Source organism: Gymnoscopelus braueri, assembly GCF_963280865.1.
Source record: "Gymnoscopelus braueri genome assembly, chromosome: 14".
Classification (NCBI taxonomy): Eukaryota; Metazoa; Chordata; class Actinopteri; order Myctophiformes; family Myctophidae; genus Gymnoscopelus; species Gymnoscopelus braueri.
Window position 1 is genome coordinate 8,078,161 of NC_137619.1, and position 19,486 is coordinate 8,097,646.

Below are 19,486 nucleotides of genomic sequence, written 5' to 3' on the forward strand. Positions count from 1 at the left end.
GGTAAACATTTCAGCACTAGTTGTGCAGGATACCGGGTTCAAATCCGGGATAGAAGAGGAAAGTTACATAGTGCAGCTTTTAAAGAAAGAATATATTTTTTACTTTATTTAAAAGAAAATAATGTATGTTTTATTGCCAATTACTTGGGGGCTCACTTGCGATATCCTCATGGCCCGCACAGTGGGCCCTACCCCACAGGTTGAGAACCGCTAATCTAAATTGATGTCTGTATGGCAGGCTTCTTAACCCATTAAGACCTGTTCTTACATTTTTTTCTAAATCCTAACAGTTTTTTTTCAAGATTTTTCAAAAATAGCAGATCTACAAGCTCATAGCGCGGCACTCGGTGCCGCGCTATGAGCTTGTAGATCTGCTATTTTTGAATAGCCAAAGAAATATAAAGTGACACAGATGCGTTCCAGGTCTCAATGGGTTAATCAGAGGTCCTTGTTGATCAGCTATTGGCATCGATGTTCAACCACACTTATAGTCTATGAGCTTCAAACAGCAAGAACGTGGAGAAAAGCTCTAACATTAGTTGAAATGTTGTTTGTACAAAATGCATGACTCTACTCTTAACTGCACTCGTTCTCCTTTTTAGTTCACTCAATAATTCATCATGGCGAAGTCACGTGTTGTGAATTAGTGTAAGTGACAGATCATTGCATAAAAGGCTGAAAATATATATTTATCAACATCACAGTAAAATTGTATTATTTCTTTGCAAAAAAAAAACATGGCACTGCGTCTCTCGGGGGAACACAGTGAAGTAGCTTGCGTGTAGTTTTGTGTTTTTCTTTTTATCTGAAATGTGAATGTTTTTATTATATTTTGCTAAAAAAAAAGTGATGACTTTCCCAGGCTAAAAGTTTTTCAGTTTCTCCAAAATGTAGCTTTTTTCCCCCTCCAAATGATCTATAAGCCAGTATTACATAAGATTACGAGAAAGGGAACATTGTTCAACCGTACGCATACTCCAGGCATGCTGCAAAATGATCCCTATTGATGCTATTTGTGTGCTTTGTTCCTTTTTTTTTTGTCTTGTGAACTCAGCGGTTATCCTTAAAAAACTAACTGCCCAAGCCCAAGGTCAGACACTGCTAACCTCAACAAGCTGATGTATACAGCTGGTCCCTCAGTGCCAGGGGGGGAGGTGGGGGGAGGTTTTTTTTTGTGTGGGGGGGCCACTTCTGGTTGGAACATTGTGACTCTCGTGTGACTCCACTGGGTTTGTTGACATTATTTAACTCCTGCCGTCACAGTTGTATCTATGTCAGTGGTTCTCAAACGTTTTAATTGCAAGGACTGCCCCCCCCCTCCCCTCCCCCATAACTCTGAGAGTGGACAAATGGAACCAAATGGACCCGTATGGAAAGATGATCATCTTACCATAAGAAACTGGTAACAAATGAGAGAAAGATCATCATCTTACAATAAGAGCTTCAAGTTGAACCTGTTGATGATCAACTAACGTCTGGAGAGAAAATCACACGACAGGAAACTGCTGAAAGGAATGACCTTTGAACCTTTCTCCGTTCGTCAATGACAGTGGTTCTCAACGGCGGGTCCGGGGACCATCAGGGGTAGGGTCCATTTGGTTCCATGTGTACACTCTCAGAGTTAGATACCTATTAGATACCCAGAGAACCACTGATCTATGATTTGCACAATATCGCTTGTGGGGGATTTCTGTAATCTCCACATAGAATAGGCTGTATGTATATTATTCAAGTACTGCAAAGGATTTTTGCTCAAAAGAAGTAATATAAAACATTCTGGCGGTCACCTTTTTAACCACTTAACCACTTAAAAGTGTTTTAAAACTATTAAGAAAAAATAAGCCAATCTCCAAGATCACAGTGTGTCCGCACTGCAACGCACTGTGAGCTTGTAGACCCGCTATATATATATCCGAAACATTCTCAAATTTGTTTTAGTTTTGAAGATTCTCACCTATAATGGACGTGCCCAAATTTGGGACACCAGGGTTAAAGTGGTTAATAAGATGGCTTTGACATGCAAAAAAAACCACATTCCTTCTGTCTCTGAATACCTATCTGAAGTAGTATGCAAACAATAAATCTACCACAGAAAGGCAAAACAGTACCATAAAAAAAAAAAGGAAAGACTGACCCCAACAGAAGCTAAGATTTCACACATCTTAGCCTCTGGAAAGGTTCAGTGAGTAAGGCTTCTGCAAATACAAGACCATAAAAGAAAATCAGCTGAAGTCAAATAAAAATAATAAAATAACATGGAACAACAAAATAAACAACCCCCCAAAAAAAGAAAACAGACGACTCGAGTCCATTCTACTAGAAGAAATTCCCAAGCTGAGTGGACGTATAGGGTGGAGGGTTCAAGTCCCTCCAGCGTCCACTGTGTCTGTCAGTCTCTGGGACCGGTGGAATTGTCAGTGTTGACAACTTTGTCACCCAATGAGGTAACTGTTTGTGTGTGTGTGTGTGTGTGTGTGTGTGTGTGTGTGTGTGTGTGTGTGTGTGTGTTTTTTTTGAGTCACCTTCTGCACCCATTCATGCTATGATGCCCTTTTCCTGCAAAACAACAGGAAATGAGCTCCTTCCACCCAGGATGTCCAGACAAAAAGTCCTTGGCAGGATTTGGGGGTCTAGATCCTGGCCCCGTTGGTTAGTTGTCCACCTTGACCGGGCCTGAATCAGAAGGCTCCTCCTCACTGGGCTCCACCAGAGGCTCTGGGGGGCTCGGCACCACGTCTTCTGCTTCTCCACTTACGATCATCTCCCACTGGTTCAGGTTGTCCCTGCAGAACACAGCACATGCTCACATACAGTACAGTACAGGCAACATGCAGAAACCTCTTATCTCCATATTTTAACTTTTTGTGTTTTTTCGTGCGAGTTGGTCCGACTCGCCCGTTACTAAGCCTATCCCTAACCCGAACCCTAACCCGTTACTAAGCCTATCCCTAACCCTAACCCTAACCCGTTACTAAGCCTATCCCTAACCCTAACCCTAACCCGTTACTAAGCCTATCCCTAACCCGAACCCTAACCCGTTACTAAGCCTATCCCTAACCCTAACCCGTTACTAAGCCTATCCCTAACCCTAACCCGTTACTAAGCCTATCCCTAACCCGAACCCTAACCCGTTACTAAGCCTATCCCTAACCCGAACCCTAACCCGTTACTAAGCCTATCCCTAACCCTAACCCTAACCCGTTACTAAGCCTATCCCTAACCCTAACCCTAACCCGTTACTAAGCCTATCCCTAACCCTAACCCGTTACTAAGCCTATCCCTAACCCTAACCCGTTACTAAGCCTATCCCTAACCCGAACCCTAACCCGTTACTAAGCCTATCCCTAACCCTAACCGCACGCCAAGCCACGTAGTCGGAGTAATGGGAAGTCCCCAAATTAACGCCCAACTTGACCTTGCCCTTAAACTTCCCATTGCCAGAGGGCCTCTCTAACCACTCAGCTATGACCCCCCCCCCCCAATCAGTGGCTGATCCCACCATCAGCCTGGCTCCAGCTGCCCACCCAGAGCCTCTGTGCTGACGTAGAGGGCCAAGCTGAAACGCATGTTTGCATTCTCTGAAGATCTCACACACACACCCACCCACCCACCCACCCACCCACCCACCCACACACACACACACACACACACACACACACACACACACACACACACACACACACACACACACACACACACACACACACACACACACACACACACACACACACACACACACACACACACACACACACACAGAGAGAGAGAGTAAGTCAAGGATGAGTACTCACTTGCAGTACTCAAGAAGAGGGCCGGATGGAGGGAAGAGCTCCGACAGTGTTGTATAACATGGGACAGCAACCGCATTGTAAAATCCAACCTTAAGGAACACACAATAAACAACTAGTGAAGTACTTGGTATGATGATACATCCTCCTATAATTCCACAACCTCCGGTGGTGAGACAAAAACTGTTCTGCCCGGTTCTCCTCAGTGGCTGGAGCTATTGATCTGAAATTGCACACAGCCATTGACCATTACCATGTGCACGGAACTGCCAAGCCCGTTTTTAGATTTCCCCAGCTGTCAGCTTTTTATTCGCGTTTTTATGTAAAAGAATGTCGCCATGGTTACGGCTGCCCAGATGTGGGATGGCCCCGCGAGCTATGGGATGAATGGCTCCCGGGTTGCCAGATCATGTGCGCATATCCCCCCACGGATGCGTCGACCGGGTATGGAACGATACGTCTCAACACAGCTCATGATTTAAAATGTTTTCCAGTTTAGTTGTGGAAGATGGACTGATAATAGTTAAATGGATAATAAGTGAGTTTTACCCTTCTGGATCGCGCAACCCAGCCGTGCCCCCCGTGTGTGCGCGCGCGCGCGTGCGCACGTGCGTACGTGCGTGCGTGTGTCTGCGCGCGCGTGCGTAAGTGCGTGAGTGCGTGCATGCGCTGTACAGTGGTCTTCAGGGTGGCTCGTTCCCATTAACCACCCATGAGAGAAGACCTGGTCGAGATTTGGACTCATCCTGACTTCAACATTGAGAAACCTGTCAAAATGTAAAAACCGTGTCCGTCCGTCCGTCCGTCCGTCCGTCCGTCCGTCCGTCCGTCCGTCCGTCCGTCCGTCCGTCCGTCCGTCCGTCCGTCCGTCCGTCCGTCCGTCCGTCTGTCCATTTCCTCAGCTGCTCATAAGCAGCAGCTCTGTCCTGGTAGAAGGTGGACGGGTCAGTACTTCTGCTCGGTGGGGCAGAGGCCTCTGTGTAGCACTGAATGGCCTGCTCATACTTGCCAGCCTTGAACTACTTGATACCCTTTGCTCTTCACTGCCTGGGCCCGGTCTAAATGGACCCATGCTGTCCTGCTCTCTGGCCCGGCTGCGGTTCCACAGGTACACGGCCCCGACCCCCAGTGGCGCGCCCATCAGCAGCGCTAACTAACGCTTAATACACGTTTGAAGGACCATGACAAAGACTTTTAATGTTTTGTAAACCAGCATGTCATGAAACCTTTCATGTCTGACTGTACCACATGCCACGGGGTCTAATGGAGTACCGTCAACCTTAGACACATGAGAAACTGAAAAAGTACAAAACCATGGCACCACCGCTTTAAGTGTTTTACCAATTATTTGAGGGCCCACTTGTAATATCCTGTCGGCCGCACGTACCCCACGCCTTACACAGCCCTGGGTAGGGCAACCAGGCCTGGCTGGCAGATATCTGCGCTGTGGGGAGGAGGAGATCACCTTTCTGGTCTCGTTCATGTATCTGCTTTCACTTTTTGAACAACGATTGACCTTGTGGCTCACCAGAGAAATCTGATCACAAGTCGTCACTGGAGACGGTATGTGGAGAGAATTCTAATGTATTCTAATGCCCTGAACCACCGTCATCACGACTCACCTGGAACGCAGACGCAGGTCTGGACACATGACACTCTGAACAGGAGAAGTAATAGTAGGTGAGACACACGTCATTCCAAGGTCTTTACCTGTCCCTGGGGCACCTCGTCCTTCTTATCCCTGTCCATCATAGGAATGGGCTGCAGGCCAATCTTCTTCATTTCATCTCCCTATAGAGACGTGCAAACAAGAGGGGTTTGTACTGCACCTACTGTTCTTTTATCTGTATGACGTCACTGCTCTGACTTTTGTCTTGTTTGTTGACTTTGTGATACTTCACAACCCCTAAAGCAGTGGTTCTCAAACTTTTTCATGTCAAGGACCCCCAAAATGAAGTTTTTTTTTTGCTGCGGACCCAGTCTCCCAAAAAAAAAAATTTGTGAGAGGATTATTCAAAAATAGCAGATCTACAAGCTCATAGCGCTTGTATATCTGCTATTTTTGAATAGCCAAAGTATAAAATATGGTTAAAGTGGTTAAAATGATTGTGACGCTATATTAACTAATTTTGCTGGGGACCCCCTGGTACCCCCCACAAGGACCCCAAGGGGGTCCCCGGACCCCACTTTGAGAACCAATGCCCTAAAGGACCTGGAATATTCTGTTGACTGAACATAAATATACAATGTTATTTAAACATAGTATACTGTAGTACAGAGACGTCCTGTGTTAAGTAATTAAGCTGGTTTTCGCTTGAAAATATGTTGTTGCCGGTGAGCGCCACAGTCGTGGCGACTGTAACAAATTAGGACTAAAGTATGAATTGGAAATGAACAGTTTCCAACTTCACCTCAGCCCAGAACTCGGCGTAGATGTCGTTGGCCGTGAGTCGCGTGATTGGCCAAACCTTGGTGACAGAGCACAGGTCACATGCCGTCATCATCAGACCAATCACGCGGTCCCTACGGGAGAAAAAAATCTTTATTATAGTTGTGAGGCATAGCTCAATCCTTCAGAATCCTGTGGCCTCGGTTGCATCGCCAGGGCTCAGTGTGACTTGACTGAGCTGTTGACCTTTTGACCTGACCTGTGTGCATGGTTTTCGAGGTCCAGACCGCCCGTGGTGAGCAGCTCCGACAGCTGCTTGCGGTTGCCGAAGTAAAGGGCGAGGTCCGTGGCGATGATGGCCTTCCGGATGATCTCCAACACCTGCTCGTACTCGCTGGAAGTCAGGTTGGAGAAAATATTGTGCCCTTCCAGCTATGAGAAACAAAGAGATCAATAAAAAAGCAAAAGCTCCACTTATGAGGCGTTCGGCTCAGCCATGCTGCTGCAGCGGGCCATCTGCGGAAACACTGATTTCAACGGAACAGTTATCAAAATAATTTGTCCATCATAGATAGTAGGCATGTAACGATTCACTTAACTCACGATACGATTCAAATCAGGACACTATAGTCTGGTTCCTTATGCTTTGATTTAAAATGTTGTTGGATTTTTTTGAAGATTTGCAAAACTATACATTTTTGGAAAGGTTATTGTCTAAGGAATCAGAAAATCAATGTTGCCATTTGCCCAGATGTGTATATGGCGGCCATATTGGCAATTACAAAATGGCCACCATAAAATTTATGTTTTTTAATATCTCGGCCTCTAAATAAGCTGGAACATTGATTTTAACTCCTAAACCTACATTTTCAGTGTCGAGGAATCCAATGGTGGTAATTATAAAGCTACAAAACTTTACAACATTAACCCTTAGATGCATGACTGAGTCCAAAATGACCAGATATGGTTGTTTTCTTGCAATATCTTTGAAATAAGAAAATCATTTATCAATTCATATTCCAGCTGTTCCTAAAAACATGTTCCACTTGCTCATTCAAATTAAATAAAATGTTAACTTACCACTGATACTTTTAAAGACATTTTTGTTTTTGTATTATTGCTACTCTAAGCTTCCATAAGTGTGTCCAAAATGATCAAACTGTGGCTGATATTAATTGCGGAAATTATTACAAAGACATGCACATCCCAATACTACTAGGATGGGTGCTGAATCAAAAAGTGTAGCTTACACTATACTTGAGAGTAGATCCACACACCAAGTAGTTCCCGTTGCAAGCATTTTATTTGCAGTGACTGTACAAAAGGCCAGTAATCATTGCCCTCAGACTGTATTTGTTAATTATTTTATGTTGTGGCATGTTCAGGCATTCCAGACCCCCGCGCGAGGGTGCCGGACAGAACGGTAATGATCCTTCCGCAGGTTCACCTACGGAAACCTTGTTACGACTTTTACTTCCTCTAGATAGTCATGTTCGGGCGTCTTCCGAGCGCTCCGCCGGGGCCGTGACCGACTCCGGCGGGGCCCGTCCGAGGACCTCACTAAGCCATCCGATCGGTAGTAGCGACGGGCGGTGTGTACAAAGGGCAGGGACTTAATCAACGCGAGCTGGTGACTTGCACTTACTGGGAATTCCTCGTTCATGGGGAATAATTTCGGCCCCGGACATCTAAGGGCATCACAGACCAGTTATTGCTCCTTCTCGTGTGGCTGAACGCCACTTGTCCCTCTAAGAAGTTAGTCGCCAACCACACGGGGCCGCGAAAGTAGTTAACACATTGAATGCCAGAGTTATTTCAGATGTTTCATTGAGAAAAAAAAAGTACTCAGGAGCCTAGATACAGAATTTTTAAGTTTTAAGTTAACAAGGAAGTAAAAAAATTAACCAGGGTCCTATTCCATTATTCCTATCTGCGGTATTCAGGCGACTCGGGCCTGCTTAGAACACTATTTTTTTCAAAGTAAATGCTCCGGACCCGGAGATCCAACTAGGAGCTTTTTAACTGCAGCAACTTTAAGATATTAAAGCTATTGGAGCTGGAATTATCGCGGCTGCTGGCACCAGACTTGCCCTCCAATGGCTCCTCGTCAAAGGATTTAAAGTCCACTCATTCCAATTACAGGGCCTCCAAAGAGTCCTGGATTGCTATTTTTCGTCACTACCTCACCGTGCCGGGAGTGGGTAATTTGCGCGCCTGCTGCCTTCCTTGGATGTGGTAGCCGTTTCTCAGGCTCCCTCTCCGGAATCGAACCCTGATTCCCCGTTATCCGTGGTCACCATGGTAAGCACGTAGCGTACCATCGAAAGTTGATAGGGCAGACACTCGAATGACACATCGCCGCCACGGAGGGCGGGCGATCTGCCCGAGTTTATCCAGAGTCATCAAAGCGGACGACGCGGCGCCCGAGAGCGCCGCGCCGCGAGGGTTTAGGATCTGATTAATGCACGCATCCCCGAAGGTCAGCGCCCGTTTGCATGTATTAGGTCTAGAATTACCACAGTTATCCAAGTAACTGAGGAGCGATCAAAGGAACCATAACTGATTTAATGAGCCTTTCGCAGTTTCACTGTACAAGCCGTTTGTACTTAGACATGCATGGCTTAATCTTTGAGACAAGCATATGCTACTGGCAGGATCAACCAGGTAGGCCTCCTGTTCCGCCGCAGAGAGCGCGCCCAGCTGAGGCGCGCACCGTGGGGTTGCCGGTCCGCGGAGACCGCCAAGGCCCCCCGTGAGAGGGGCGGCGGGAGCTCCCGGTGGCGCGCACTGCGACGGTCGCCACATCCTCCTTTGCCCTCTACCCAGGTCGACAGGATGTTACGGGGGATCGGCGCCCATGGCCCGTTTCGCAGCTGTTTGGTCGGTCGCCGGAGTACGCGACACACGCAGGGTTTGAGAAACGAGTCTCCGGAGCGTGCCCCTGTGGCAAACGGATCTCCTTGCCGAGCCCCGTGATGGGGCTCGAGGCGAGGCCGACCGCGGGGGCCCTCGGACGGTCCGTGGCAGGGCAACTAGGGCAGACGGGGCGTCTCGGTCTCGTTAGGCCGGTGTCGGCCGCGGAGGAGTGCGGAGGACAGGCCGGGGCCTCTCCGCACGTGGTCCCTCCGTGCCTGGTTGGGCCCGCAGGCTGCAAGCAGCGTCCGCCGAAGCACACAAGGTGCCGGCGGGGCCCTTGCAAGAGGCGGGCTACGAGTGCCAATCGGTCAGAACGTAGTGGGTTCCACGGCCTTCGGGGCGGCCTGGTTCCCGGGTCACAGTGCAGCGACTAGCGGCCGCCGGCAGGCCCGCAATCTGGGGCGGCCTGCCTGCGTTTCGTCCCCAGCGTCCGCATGCTGGTCCATATATCCGGGCTGGGAAAGGTTGCCGATAGTCCCGGGAGAGAATTTCAAAGGAGGGGGCCACTGCCGAGCCCAGATCGTCCTGGGCTCGCCGAGGACCTCCAGGGTGCCAGGCCGCCCGGCCGTGTCCGACCGGAGGCCTCTCTCTCGCCTGCCGTCGGCCCGTCCTCGGCGTCCGCACGCCTGTTCCATATATCCGGGCTGGGAAAAGTTGGGTCTGGAGTGCTTTTGGATGAAGCAGAAGTGACAGAAGGAATGCTGTCAACACTGGAGCTGTCAACACAAGGGTATCAACATCAAGACAATCCCTGAACTGCGATGGCATCTGTTCTGCAAACACAGGGCAGAAAGTGACAAGCTCCCTCCAACACCTGGAGCTCTGAAGCAGCACATCTTGAGAGTCCATGTCCAAACAAGGGCATGGGCACAAGCAGCCATTGCTCTGCAGGATCCACAGCTGGATCCCCTGCAAAATGGGTACTTCAAACACTTGGATGGCATGCTGAAACCAACGACCACAGAGGTCCTCCCAGCTCCAAAGGCCATCCTTGAGATGGTTCAATGCAAGTGTAAATCTGACTGTTCTTCTGGCAGATGTTCCTGCAAAGCTAAGGACTTAGCCTGTACTGAAATGTGTCAGTGCAGCAGCCAGTGCCAGAACGATGACGATTCCCAAGCTGTGATGCACGAAAGTGATGATGATGATGATGATGATTATGATGATGCATAGAGACTGTCTATGATTACACATGTCATGATGTTTAATATGGTTACACAAACATCCAAAGTTCACAGTTAAAATAAATAAAAAGAACAGTTAGTATCTGACTGACTGCCTGGGCTGTGCTGTTTTTTACCCATATGGTGGATTATGTCAATGGGATGATAAAAAATGAAATAATAACTTGCACCATTGGATTCCTTGACCCTGAAAATGTAGGTTTAGCAGTTAAAATCAATGTTCCAGCTTATTTAGAGGCAGAGATATTAAAAAACGTACATTTTAGGGTGGCCATTTTGTAATTGCCAATATGGCCGCCGTATACACATCTGGGCAAATGGCAACATTGATTTTCTGATTCCTTAGACAATAACCTTTCCAAAAATGTATAGTTTTGCAAATCTTCAAAAAAATCCAACAAAATTACATAGTGAACCAGACTACTAGGTTCACGATACAATCTTTCACGATTTTTTAAACACAAAATTATTTTCCAGACAAACGATATACTGTGTTTTTTCTTATCCTCTTTACAATACAGTAGCAAAGGACAGAAAACATTTTTTTTTATCAATTCTCTTACAAAGATCCTGTATTTTCTTATTTTTTTTACAAGCCCTCTGGTGTTTGCATCGCGATACATTTTTTATTAAATCGATTGTCACCAGTTTGAATAGATTTTTATCGATTTACGATAAATCGTTACATGCCTAATATATATATATATATATATATATTGTTTTGTATTTGTAATTTGCTACAATCAATATTAAGCAGTGTATTGGTGTGTGTGTGTAACAGTAGTTGTTGTACCTGCAGGATGGAGACGGTCTGGGAGAAGTGGTGTTGCTCCATGGTGGAGGTGGAGTACAGGGCAGCCAGTGGATGGTCAAACTTCTGCAGGTAGGTGTTGCTGTAGCCCCGGTGGTCCAGGTCGTGACACAGACACGCTACCAACAGGCCCTTCTTCTGTTCACGCCAACAAGCACACCAAGGACACAACACTGGGTTCAATAAATCAGTGGTCCTCGATCCCCAGACCACACTTTAAAGAACCAGTGGTTTAGAGGGTTTAAGTGCTTAAAGGCATACTAGGTAACGTTTTCAACAAAACTAAAGTTAAATTGTATATCTTTTGTGAGTGGCAAAAGTTTCACTACACCCACTCCATGAATTTCACCCCCGGAAGCCTTTTATTTATATATTTTCTATTGAACGTGGACTGGGGGGACTTTCCCGGGAAAATGACGTTCCTGGCCAACGTCATGACGTCGTGGCCGACGTCCTGGCCGACGTCATGACGTCGGCCAGGAAATACCGCAACGGTTTCCTGTTTGGCCAGGAACTACCGCGCTAATAACAAAAAGGAACCTCACGCTGATTTCAAGAGAATGTAGGATTGGAAGATCGAAAAAGAATAGAAAAAGAAAGCACAGCTCATGGTAACTAATGCTCCACTGGCTAAGAGAAACGATCCGTAAATAGTATAAAACAATTAAAAGATCGCTTTTTGAAACGCTTCCGGCTTCCGGTGAAAACGAATGGAATTCTGGGTAATCGAGGACTACGGAAATTGTATGCAGTGACGGTAGTGACCAGCAGAGGTTGCTAAAAATCGTTATTTGTGATTCTGCATTGTACAACTTTAAGTGGTTAAAGGGATAGTTCATACCCAAAATGCCTTTACCTATCGATTAATCACCTCATGGAGAATTGAATTAATGGATTTTTGTTTTGTTTTTGTCGCATTCCTAAGCCAATAATTTGATGACCAGCAGCGGTTCCGGTAGGAGATACAAAAAGTCTCCTTTGTGTCTCCTACCGGAACCGCTGCCTACCGGTCTGCTGGTCATCGAATTGGCTTTTTTGGGTGAACTATCCCTTTTAAAGGCAGACGGGATGAGGAACACACCTCTAGGTCAGTGAAGAGGTCGGTGGTTCTCTGGAGGATGGCGTACATGCAGTGAGCCACCGTCACCGCATGCTTCCAGTTGTGGTACGGAACACGCCGGTAGTTCTTGCGCACGGACATGGTGAACCGACACAGCTTCTCCAGCTCAAAGCTGTGGCGCACGCACGCACGCACACACACACACACACACACACACACACACACACACACACACACACACACACACACACACACACACACACACACACACACACACACACACACACACACACACACACACACACACACACACACACACACACACACACACAAATTATATATACTATTTTAAAATGCTCAAAAATAGCTCGGAGTGAGCTTGTACATCTGCTATTTTCGAATAAAATATGGATAAAGGGGTTAAAATGATTATGATGCTGTACTAACAAGTTTAGCTGGGGACCCCCTGGAATGATAATAATACAAGTTGAGTTGAAAATTTAACAAACAGTGAAATAAAAAAGGGTCAAATCAGATAATAAGGAGATCAGGCAAGGTCATAGAAGTGTGTGTTTTTAGCTGCCTCTTAAAGCCATCAACCGAGGTTGCCCCTAGCAGAGCCTTCTATTGGAAGAGTTACGTCGACAAGGGGGCAGAGAACAGCGCCGGTCACGCGGTTCGTGTAAACTGGAAATAGTGACAAACGCTCATAGACTCCAGTGCATTCCGTAAACTTCCTGGTTCAGGGCTTTGTCACTAATTCGCCAATAGAAGGCTCTGTAGAAGACTGGCCCGATGAAGTGAACGGAGGTGACACAACTCTCCTTATATGGCTCTGGGGCCATATAAGGAGAGTAGCCTAGTTACAGCTTAAAAACATTCAATCCGGGAAAGTATCTGTGTCATTTTAGATTTCTTTGGCTATTCAAAAATAGCAGATCTACAAGCTCATAGCGCGGCACTCAGTGCCACTATGAGCTTGTAGATCTGCTATTTTTTGAAAAATCGTGAAAATGTGTGCAAATATTTGAATGTATATATTAAAAAATATATATATTGTATATTTAAGGATTTGCACAAATTTTCAATTAAAAAAAAAAATTGCAGTGCGGCGCTATGAGCTTGTAGCCAAAGAAATCTAAAATGACAGATACTATCCCGGCTAAATGGGTTAAATGGCTTTTTAATGGCTTAAAAGCTTAAATGGCTTTTTAAAAGCCATTTAAGCTATAACTAGGCTAAGTTTGAACTTAGTGTGAGGTGGCCCCTGGTCCCTAGTAAAGACATCCAGGGCATCATGGCCTCCTCCTCCTGCAGTGAGTTATACCTGGTCTTCCCACAGGACTTATGGATCATGTAGACAAACACAGCAGGCCAGATGTCCTCCAGGGGACTGATGTCAAAGTGGAACCTGAGGGGGCGATGGCAGAGACAGTAGTTTAGAGAAGTGTGTCCTCTGCACGCCTGGGTGTGAGAAGACACATGATGAGAGCATGGAAATGGAAACCACAGGCTTAAAGGGATAGTTCACCCCAAAATAAAATAAAATATAGATAATTTTTGTAACATTTGTAACTCAAATCTTTGCTTCTGGGGGATCCCTGGAACAAATTATTTTACAAATGTTGGCTTTAAAAATATATATATATATTCAAAGATTTGCACAAATGTTCACGATTAAAAAAAAATAGCAGATCTACAAGCTCATAGCATCGTCTGCTATTTTTGAATAGCCAAATAAATCTTCAATGCGTTCCCGGATTGAATGGGTTAATAAAGTATTCAATCAATCAATCAAATCAGATGATCCAGAAAAGGTTGGGAACCACTGATAGAGACAATTCTGCTAAGAAAGTCCTGCTTCAAATTCATAGGGTATTGATCATTAAAAGGTGCAATAGACAACATTCAACCACTAGATGTCACACTTACAACACATCTGTTGCATGAGGTTACTTCTTTTCTTGATTCACATCTACAGTAGTAAGGCAATTGGTTCCCAAACTTTTAAGATCAGGGCCCACTTGAAAAATCTTGAGAGTGTTATATTTTAAAGAAAAGGTACGAGCTTGTAGATCTGCTATTTATTTATTTTTATCGTGAAAATGTGTGAAAATCTTTGAATATATCTTTTTTTAAAGCATTTGTAACTTAAATCTTTGCTTCTGGAGATCCCTGGAACAAAATATTTTACAAATGTTGAATATATTCAAAGATTTGGACACATTTTCTAGTTTTTTCAGAAATTGCAGATCTACAAGCTCATAACACGACACTCGGTGCCGCGCTATCAAATCAAATCAAATCAAGCTTTATTTATAGAGCACATTTAAAACAATCGAGATTGACCAAAGTGCTGTACACAGTCAAATCAAAGCATGCATGTGCACCTACATAGCATCAAAACACTCAATAAAACATCATGCAGGTGAAACCACATGGTATCAAAACATGCTATGAGGCTACGAGCTTGTATATCTGCTATTTTTGAAGAGCCAAAGAAATCTAAAATGACACAGAATGCGTTACCGGATTGAATGGGTCAAAGTTTGCTTTGACCTCATGATGATGCAGCCATAGAAAAAAAGAATCCCACTCACATTTCAATCTCTTTGTATATGGGGGTGGGGAGGTTGAGTTGGGTGAGGGTCTTCCACTCCTCTGATGTGCAGATGCTGTGGTACGAAAGCTTCTCCATGGTCACTCTGTAAATGCATTCCGAATGCCGGATCCGATGGTACATCTGCAGACATGGTACAGTAGAGAGAGATATCATGAATGTGTGTGAATGTCTATTTCATGGTGAACATAGTTTGTGGCTTATTATACAGTAGTAGTTGTTGAAGGTGTAAAATCACCAGTCTCATCGTGATACAAAAATCATCCTAGATTCTTCAGCCAACCCGATTGGATTATTTGCAGATATATCACACATTTTGTTTGATTCAGGGGTGTACAATCAATATGAAATATTTTAGCTTTGCATCGATTAGAATACAAAGTTGTTGAATTTTATAAACCACGGTCCGTTGATCATTACATTCACGTAGCCGCGAGGGTCCGCTAAGGTCAACATGATCTTAGATGTCTTCAGAAAAAAAGAAAGGGTCTGGTGCTCGGAAGTGTAGAGAACGTGCTCTTTGGTGAGGGACTGAAAACTTGCAACAAAGGAAAAAAAAACAAGGCACTTTTCTGTTATCCCAGTTTTTAACTACTTCTATTATGAGCTAGCCACATCAATAAAGGCTTTTTAAATGTTTTTCACCAGAAGAGTGCCTTGTTTTTTTTTCCCTTTGTTGCATGATCTAGATGTCGTTCCTCCCAGATTTTGTGAATGCGTGTGACCCCACAGACAGTCAATCTAGTCTAGTGCATGTGCACGTGCACTAGAGAAGCAAAATGGACACTCTGGGGGGAGGCTGAGTGAGGACATCCGTTGCTACCCCCCCCCCCCCCCCCATCTGAATAACCCATCGTTAAAAGAGTATAAAGACAACTAAATGCGTTTCATTCTTGGCCATTAATGCCCGGACACACGGAAGAGCAAAATGTGTGCAAAGGAGTGTAAATATCTGAGAGACAGATTTAATTTGGAATGTGTGTGTTTGCATCTGCAGACACAGTACAGAGCCACATCCACGGATCCTTGTGGATACACACAGACACACAAAGAATAGTCAGGCCTCAAACCCACAAAAAGTAAAAAGACATAAATTAGACACCGGTAAGAGGTTTCGCACGTCTCCTTTTCCCCTGGTAAACATGAAGGGACAGGAGGCCAAACCTCACACACACACCTTCCATCATCATAACAAATAAATCAGTTGAGTTTGACTTGGGTGAGGGAGGAGACACGAGGCAATGAGGAAAGACGGATAACAAGGAGCTTTGTGGAGCCTTAAAGCGTGAACACACCTCATCAATCGCAGAACTAACTTTTGTGACGCGTTGCCTGCGTAACGTTTGTCGCACGAGGCAGCGAGTTATAGAGTTATAGGCCCACATGACGGGGACTCTGACAGCCAGACCAAGTCTATCTGTCTGTTTGAGCATGATTCATGTTCCGTACGTTACATAAGCCTTTTGCACTGCACACACAATCAAATGAACAGGCTTGTTAGAAATGGGAAAGGAAGTTTTGCGCTGTAAAAATACATTTAAAAAAATTAACTTTTTTCGAGCTTGTAGATCTGCTACTTTGTATGATCAAGTAGGGCGTTAACTCTTACCCTGCCAGAGTTTTTTCAGAACAGTCTGTAGCCTCTGCCAGGGTTTTGACCGATTTTGGTACCTTTTCGCATAGCCACAAAATATTTTTCTCAAGTATGATTGATCCCCAGAAAATTTCTAATCACAGATGAGATTCAGGTGTGGTTTCACAAATGTCAACGAGGTCAATTTGACCTTGTTGTCATGTGTTGTTTGATGTTTGAAAATAGCTCAAAACCAGTAGTTTCAAACCAAAAAACATTGTGAATTGTTTGTCCGTTTCAATTTTAACATTGAAGTGGATGGAGCAGCAAATCTTTGGAAATTGTTATCTCCTTATTCGTTTGGAATATCGAAAAGGTGTCAATACTAAATAATTAGAGAATCTTTTTAGAATTTTTTTTTTTTTTTTTTTTTCATGACGTTTTTAAACGTCTTTGGCAGGCAACAGCTAATTTCTCAAAGACGTTTATAAACGTCTTTGGCAGTTATAGAGCTAATTTACGAATAAAAAACACAAAAAGTTCAGAAATGGAAATAACAGGTTTCTGCCCAACAGCAACGATATACATATATAGATCCTGCATCATTTGTGTTGTTAGAATATTAATGCTAAAACTTAAAGGGATAGTTCAAATTATCGATTACTCGACCCATGGAGCCTTGAATTCATGGAGATTTTTTAGTTTATGTCACATTCCTGAGTCAATAATTTGATGACCGGCGGACTCTCCGGTAGGAGACTCAAAGACTCTCCATTGAGTCTCCTACGAGAGACTCCGCCGGTGATCAAATTATTGGCTTAGGAAAGCGACAAAAACTAAAAGATCTACATGAATTCCAGGCTTCATGGGGTGTGTAATTGATAGAAAATAAGTAATTTTTTGGGGTGAACTATCCCTTTTAAAATTATGAAGAAACTGTATTCTTTATATCAATGCATGGTTATTATAACCACGGGGGTGACTCACATTTGCACAGTGTAAGGCCAGGGCACAAAAGACGGCAAACATCTTGAAGTTGTTCTCGTCCGTTTTAGTGAAGGCACTTCCGCTCAGCTTGTTCACCATCTGCACCACGCCGATGACGGTACCTCTGCTCACGATGGGCATGCACAGGATGTTCCGCGTGGTGTAGCCCGTTTTGAGGTCCACCTCTCTGTCCGGAGGGGGGGGGGGGGGATAGGAGACATTTAGATTTCTTTGGCTATTCAAAAATAGCAGATCTACAAGCTCATAGCGCGGCACTACGAGCTTCAGATCTCCTTTTTTTTTTATCGTGAAAATGTGTGCAAATCTTTGAATATACAGTATACATTTTTAAAAACATTTGTAACTCAAATCTTTGCTTCTGGGGGAATCTACAAATGTCTTCTAAATCCTACAGTTTTTTGAAAAGCATGTTTCTATATCAGTGGTGCTCAAAATGTTTCATGTCAAGGACCAACCAAAATGATATGTATTTGGTCGCCGACCCCCATCTCAGAATATTTTGTTCCAGGGACCCCCCAGAAGCAAAAATTTGAGTTGCAAATGTTCCCTTTAAAAAATATATATATAGTCAAATATTTGCACAAATGTTCAAGAGTTTTCGAAAATAGCAGATATACAAGCTCATAGTGCAGCACTCGGTGCCGAGCTATGAGCTTGTATATCTGCTATTTTCGAATAGTATAAAAGTATAAAATATGGATAAAGCTGTTACACAGATGCGTTCCCCCGTTTGAATGGGTTAAAATCTTTGTGTTTTTTCGTAAATTAAAGCCCTACATGATCATACAACAGCGTCAATAGTAGCAGATCTGCAAGCTCGAAATGCGGCGCAAAGCGACCCGTTTTGAGCTTGTAGATCTGCTTCTTTTGCTACATTTGAATTTGAATCCTGAAAAAGGTAACAGTTTTGGACATATGAGGTTTACACCCGACAGAGACTATTTATTCAATAGGCTCTGTAACACCGTGACCCGTTCAAGCTGCTGTCCTGCTATAGCTAAAAGCTAATCCCAGAGCGGTGGTGCGGATCGCTTTACTCATCCGGCGGCTTTGGATAATCATCTTAATTCGGATTAGAGTGAAATAATCTAGACATGTGCCTAATGAATGGCTGCTTGGCTACAATGGTAATAATGATATCCTAAAGACAGCCATGAAATAGGAAAAAAAGTGAGCTGAACAGCATTGTCCAGAACAGGGTTATTACAGTTAAATAAAACAAAAGACAAACTGTTGAAAAAAACTACTTTAAACAACTACAATTTAACTATAATAAAAAATACATAAAAACTACAACAAACAATGCATAACTAACTAGAGAAAGTGCTCCTCGGAGCACAGGTCTCCGCCAGGTCAGGTAGGTTATTGTGGGCCAGCAATGTTCGGAATTCGCCAATCAGGATGGAATATGAAAAATCGGACGGAACCATCTTGATCACTTGACTATAGACATAATGTGTACTGATTTGCATGAAATCGGCCTCCTGGTGGCGCTATAATAGGGCAGTGTGAAAAGGGTGGCGTTTGTTGTTCAACCTAGTGCGAACGTGCGTGCAAAGTTCCACCGCAATCGGACGCTGCGTTCATGATTTGCGGCATTTTGTTCAAAACGGGCCACTCCTGCAAACTTTAGATGACAATGTTAGCCAATCAGGATGGAATATGAAAAATCAAACAGATCCATCTTGATCACTTGACTATACAGATCATGTGTACCGATTTGCGTGAAATTTTGATAAAATCTGAAGGCTTAATCTATTTTTATTTTTTTTACATAAGTCGGCCTCCTGGTGGCGCTATAAAAGGCTAATGTGAAAAATGCAGGGCAGATGTTTTTCCTTGGCCTCTAGGGAGTATGCGTGCAAAGTTTCACGCAGATCGGTGCAGTTATAGTTAGAAACGTAAATGGGCTTTTTATAGCGCCACCATGAGGCTGATTTGAAAATGTTCAAGTGGCATTTCTTCCTCGGCCTAGTGGGAATGTGCGTGTGAAATTTTACGGAAATCGCAAGCTGCGTTCATGATTTGAGGCATTTAGTTCAAAACGGACCAATCCTGCAAACTTTGGAAGCCAACCTTAGCCAATGAGGATGGAATATGGAAAATCAGACAGATCCGTGTTGATCACATGACTATA

At 44.4% G+C, this 19,486-nt stretch overlaps 1 protein-coding gene across 1 annotated transcript in view; it reads right to left on the minus strand.

Moving 5' to 3' along the window:
• Positions 1 to 411: 411 nt before the first annotated feature.
• The window catches only part of pde10a (phosphodiesterase 10A), a gene marked incomplete at its 5' end in the record, with an annotated part of 65,176 nt that continues 46,101 nt past the window's right edge, over positions 412 to 19,486 (minus strand). The window contains 10 exons of the mRNA XM_080448878.1: positions 412 to 2,783; positions 3,792 to 3,880; positions 5,499 to 5,579; positions 6,200 to 6,311; positions 6,437 to 6,609; positions 11,071 to 11,226; positions 12,170 to 12,320; positions 13,476 to 13,559; positions 14,749 to 14,891; positions 17,329 to 17,515. Of these exons, the coding sequence (XP_080305004.1) occupies positions 2,651 to 2,783; positions 3,792 to 3,880; positions 5,499 to 5,579; positions 6,200 to 6,311; positions 6,437 to 6,609; positions 11,071 to 11,226; positions 12,170 to 12,320; positions 13,476 to 13,559; positions 14,749 to 14,891; positions 17,329 to 17,515 (1,309 nt within the window). The 3' untranslated portion in view covers positions 412 to 2,650. The remainder of the gene's footprint in view (positions 2,784 to 3,791; positions 3,881 to 5,498; positions 5,580 to 6,199; positions 6,312 to 6,436; positions 6,610 to 11,070; positions 11,227 to 12,169; positions 12,321 to 13,475; positions 13,560 to 14,748; positions 14,892 to 17,328; positions 17,516 to 19,486) is intronic.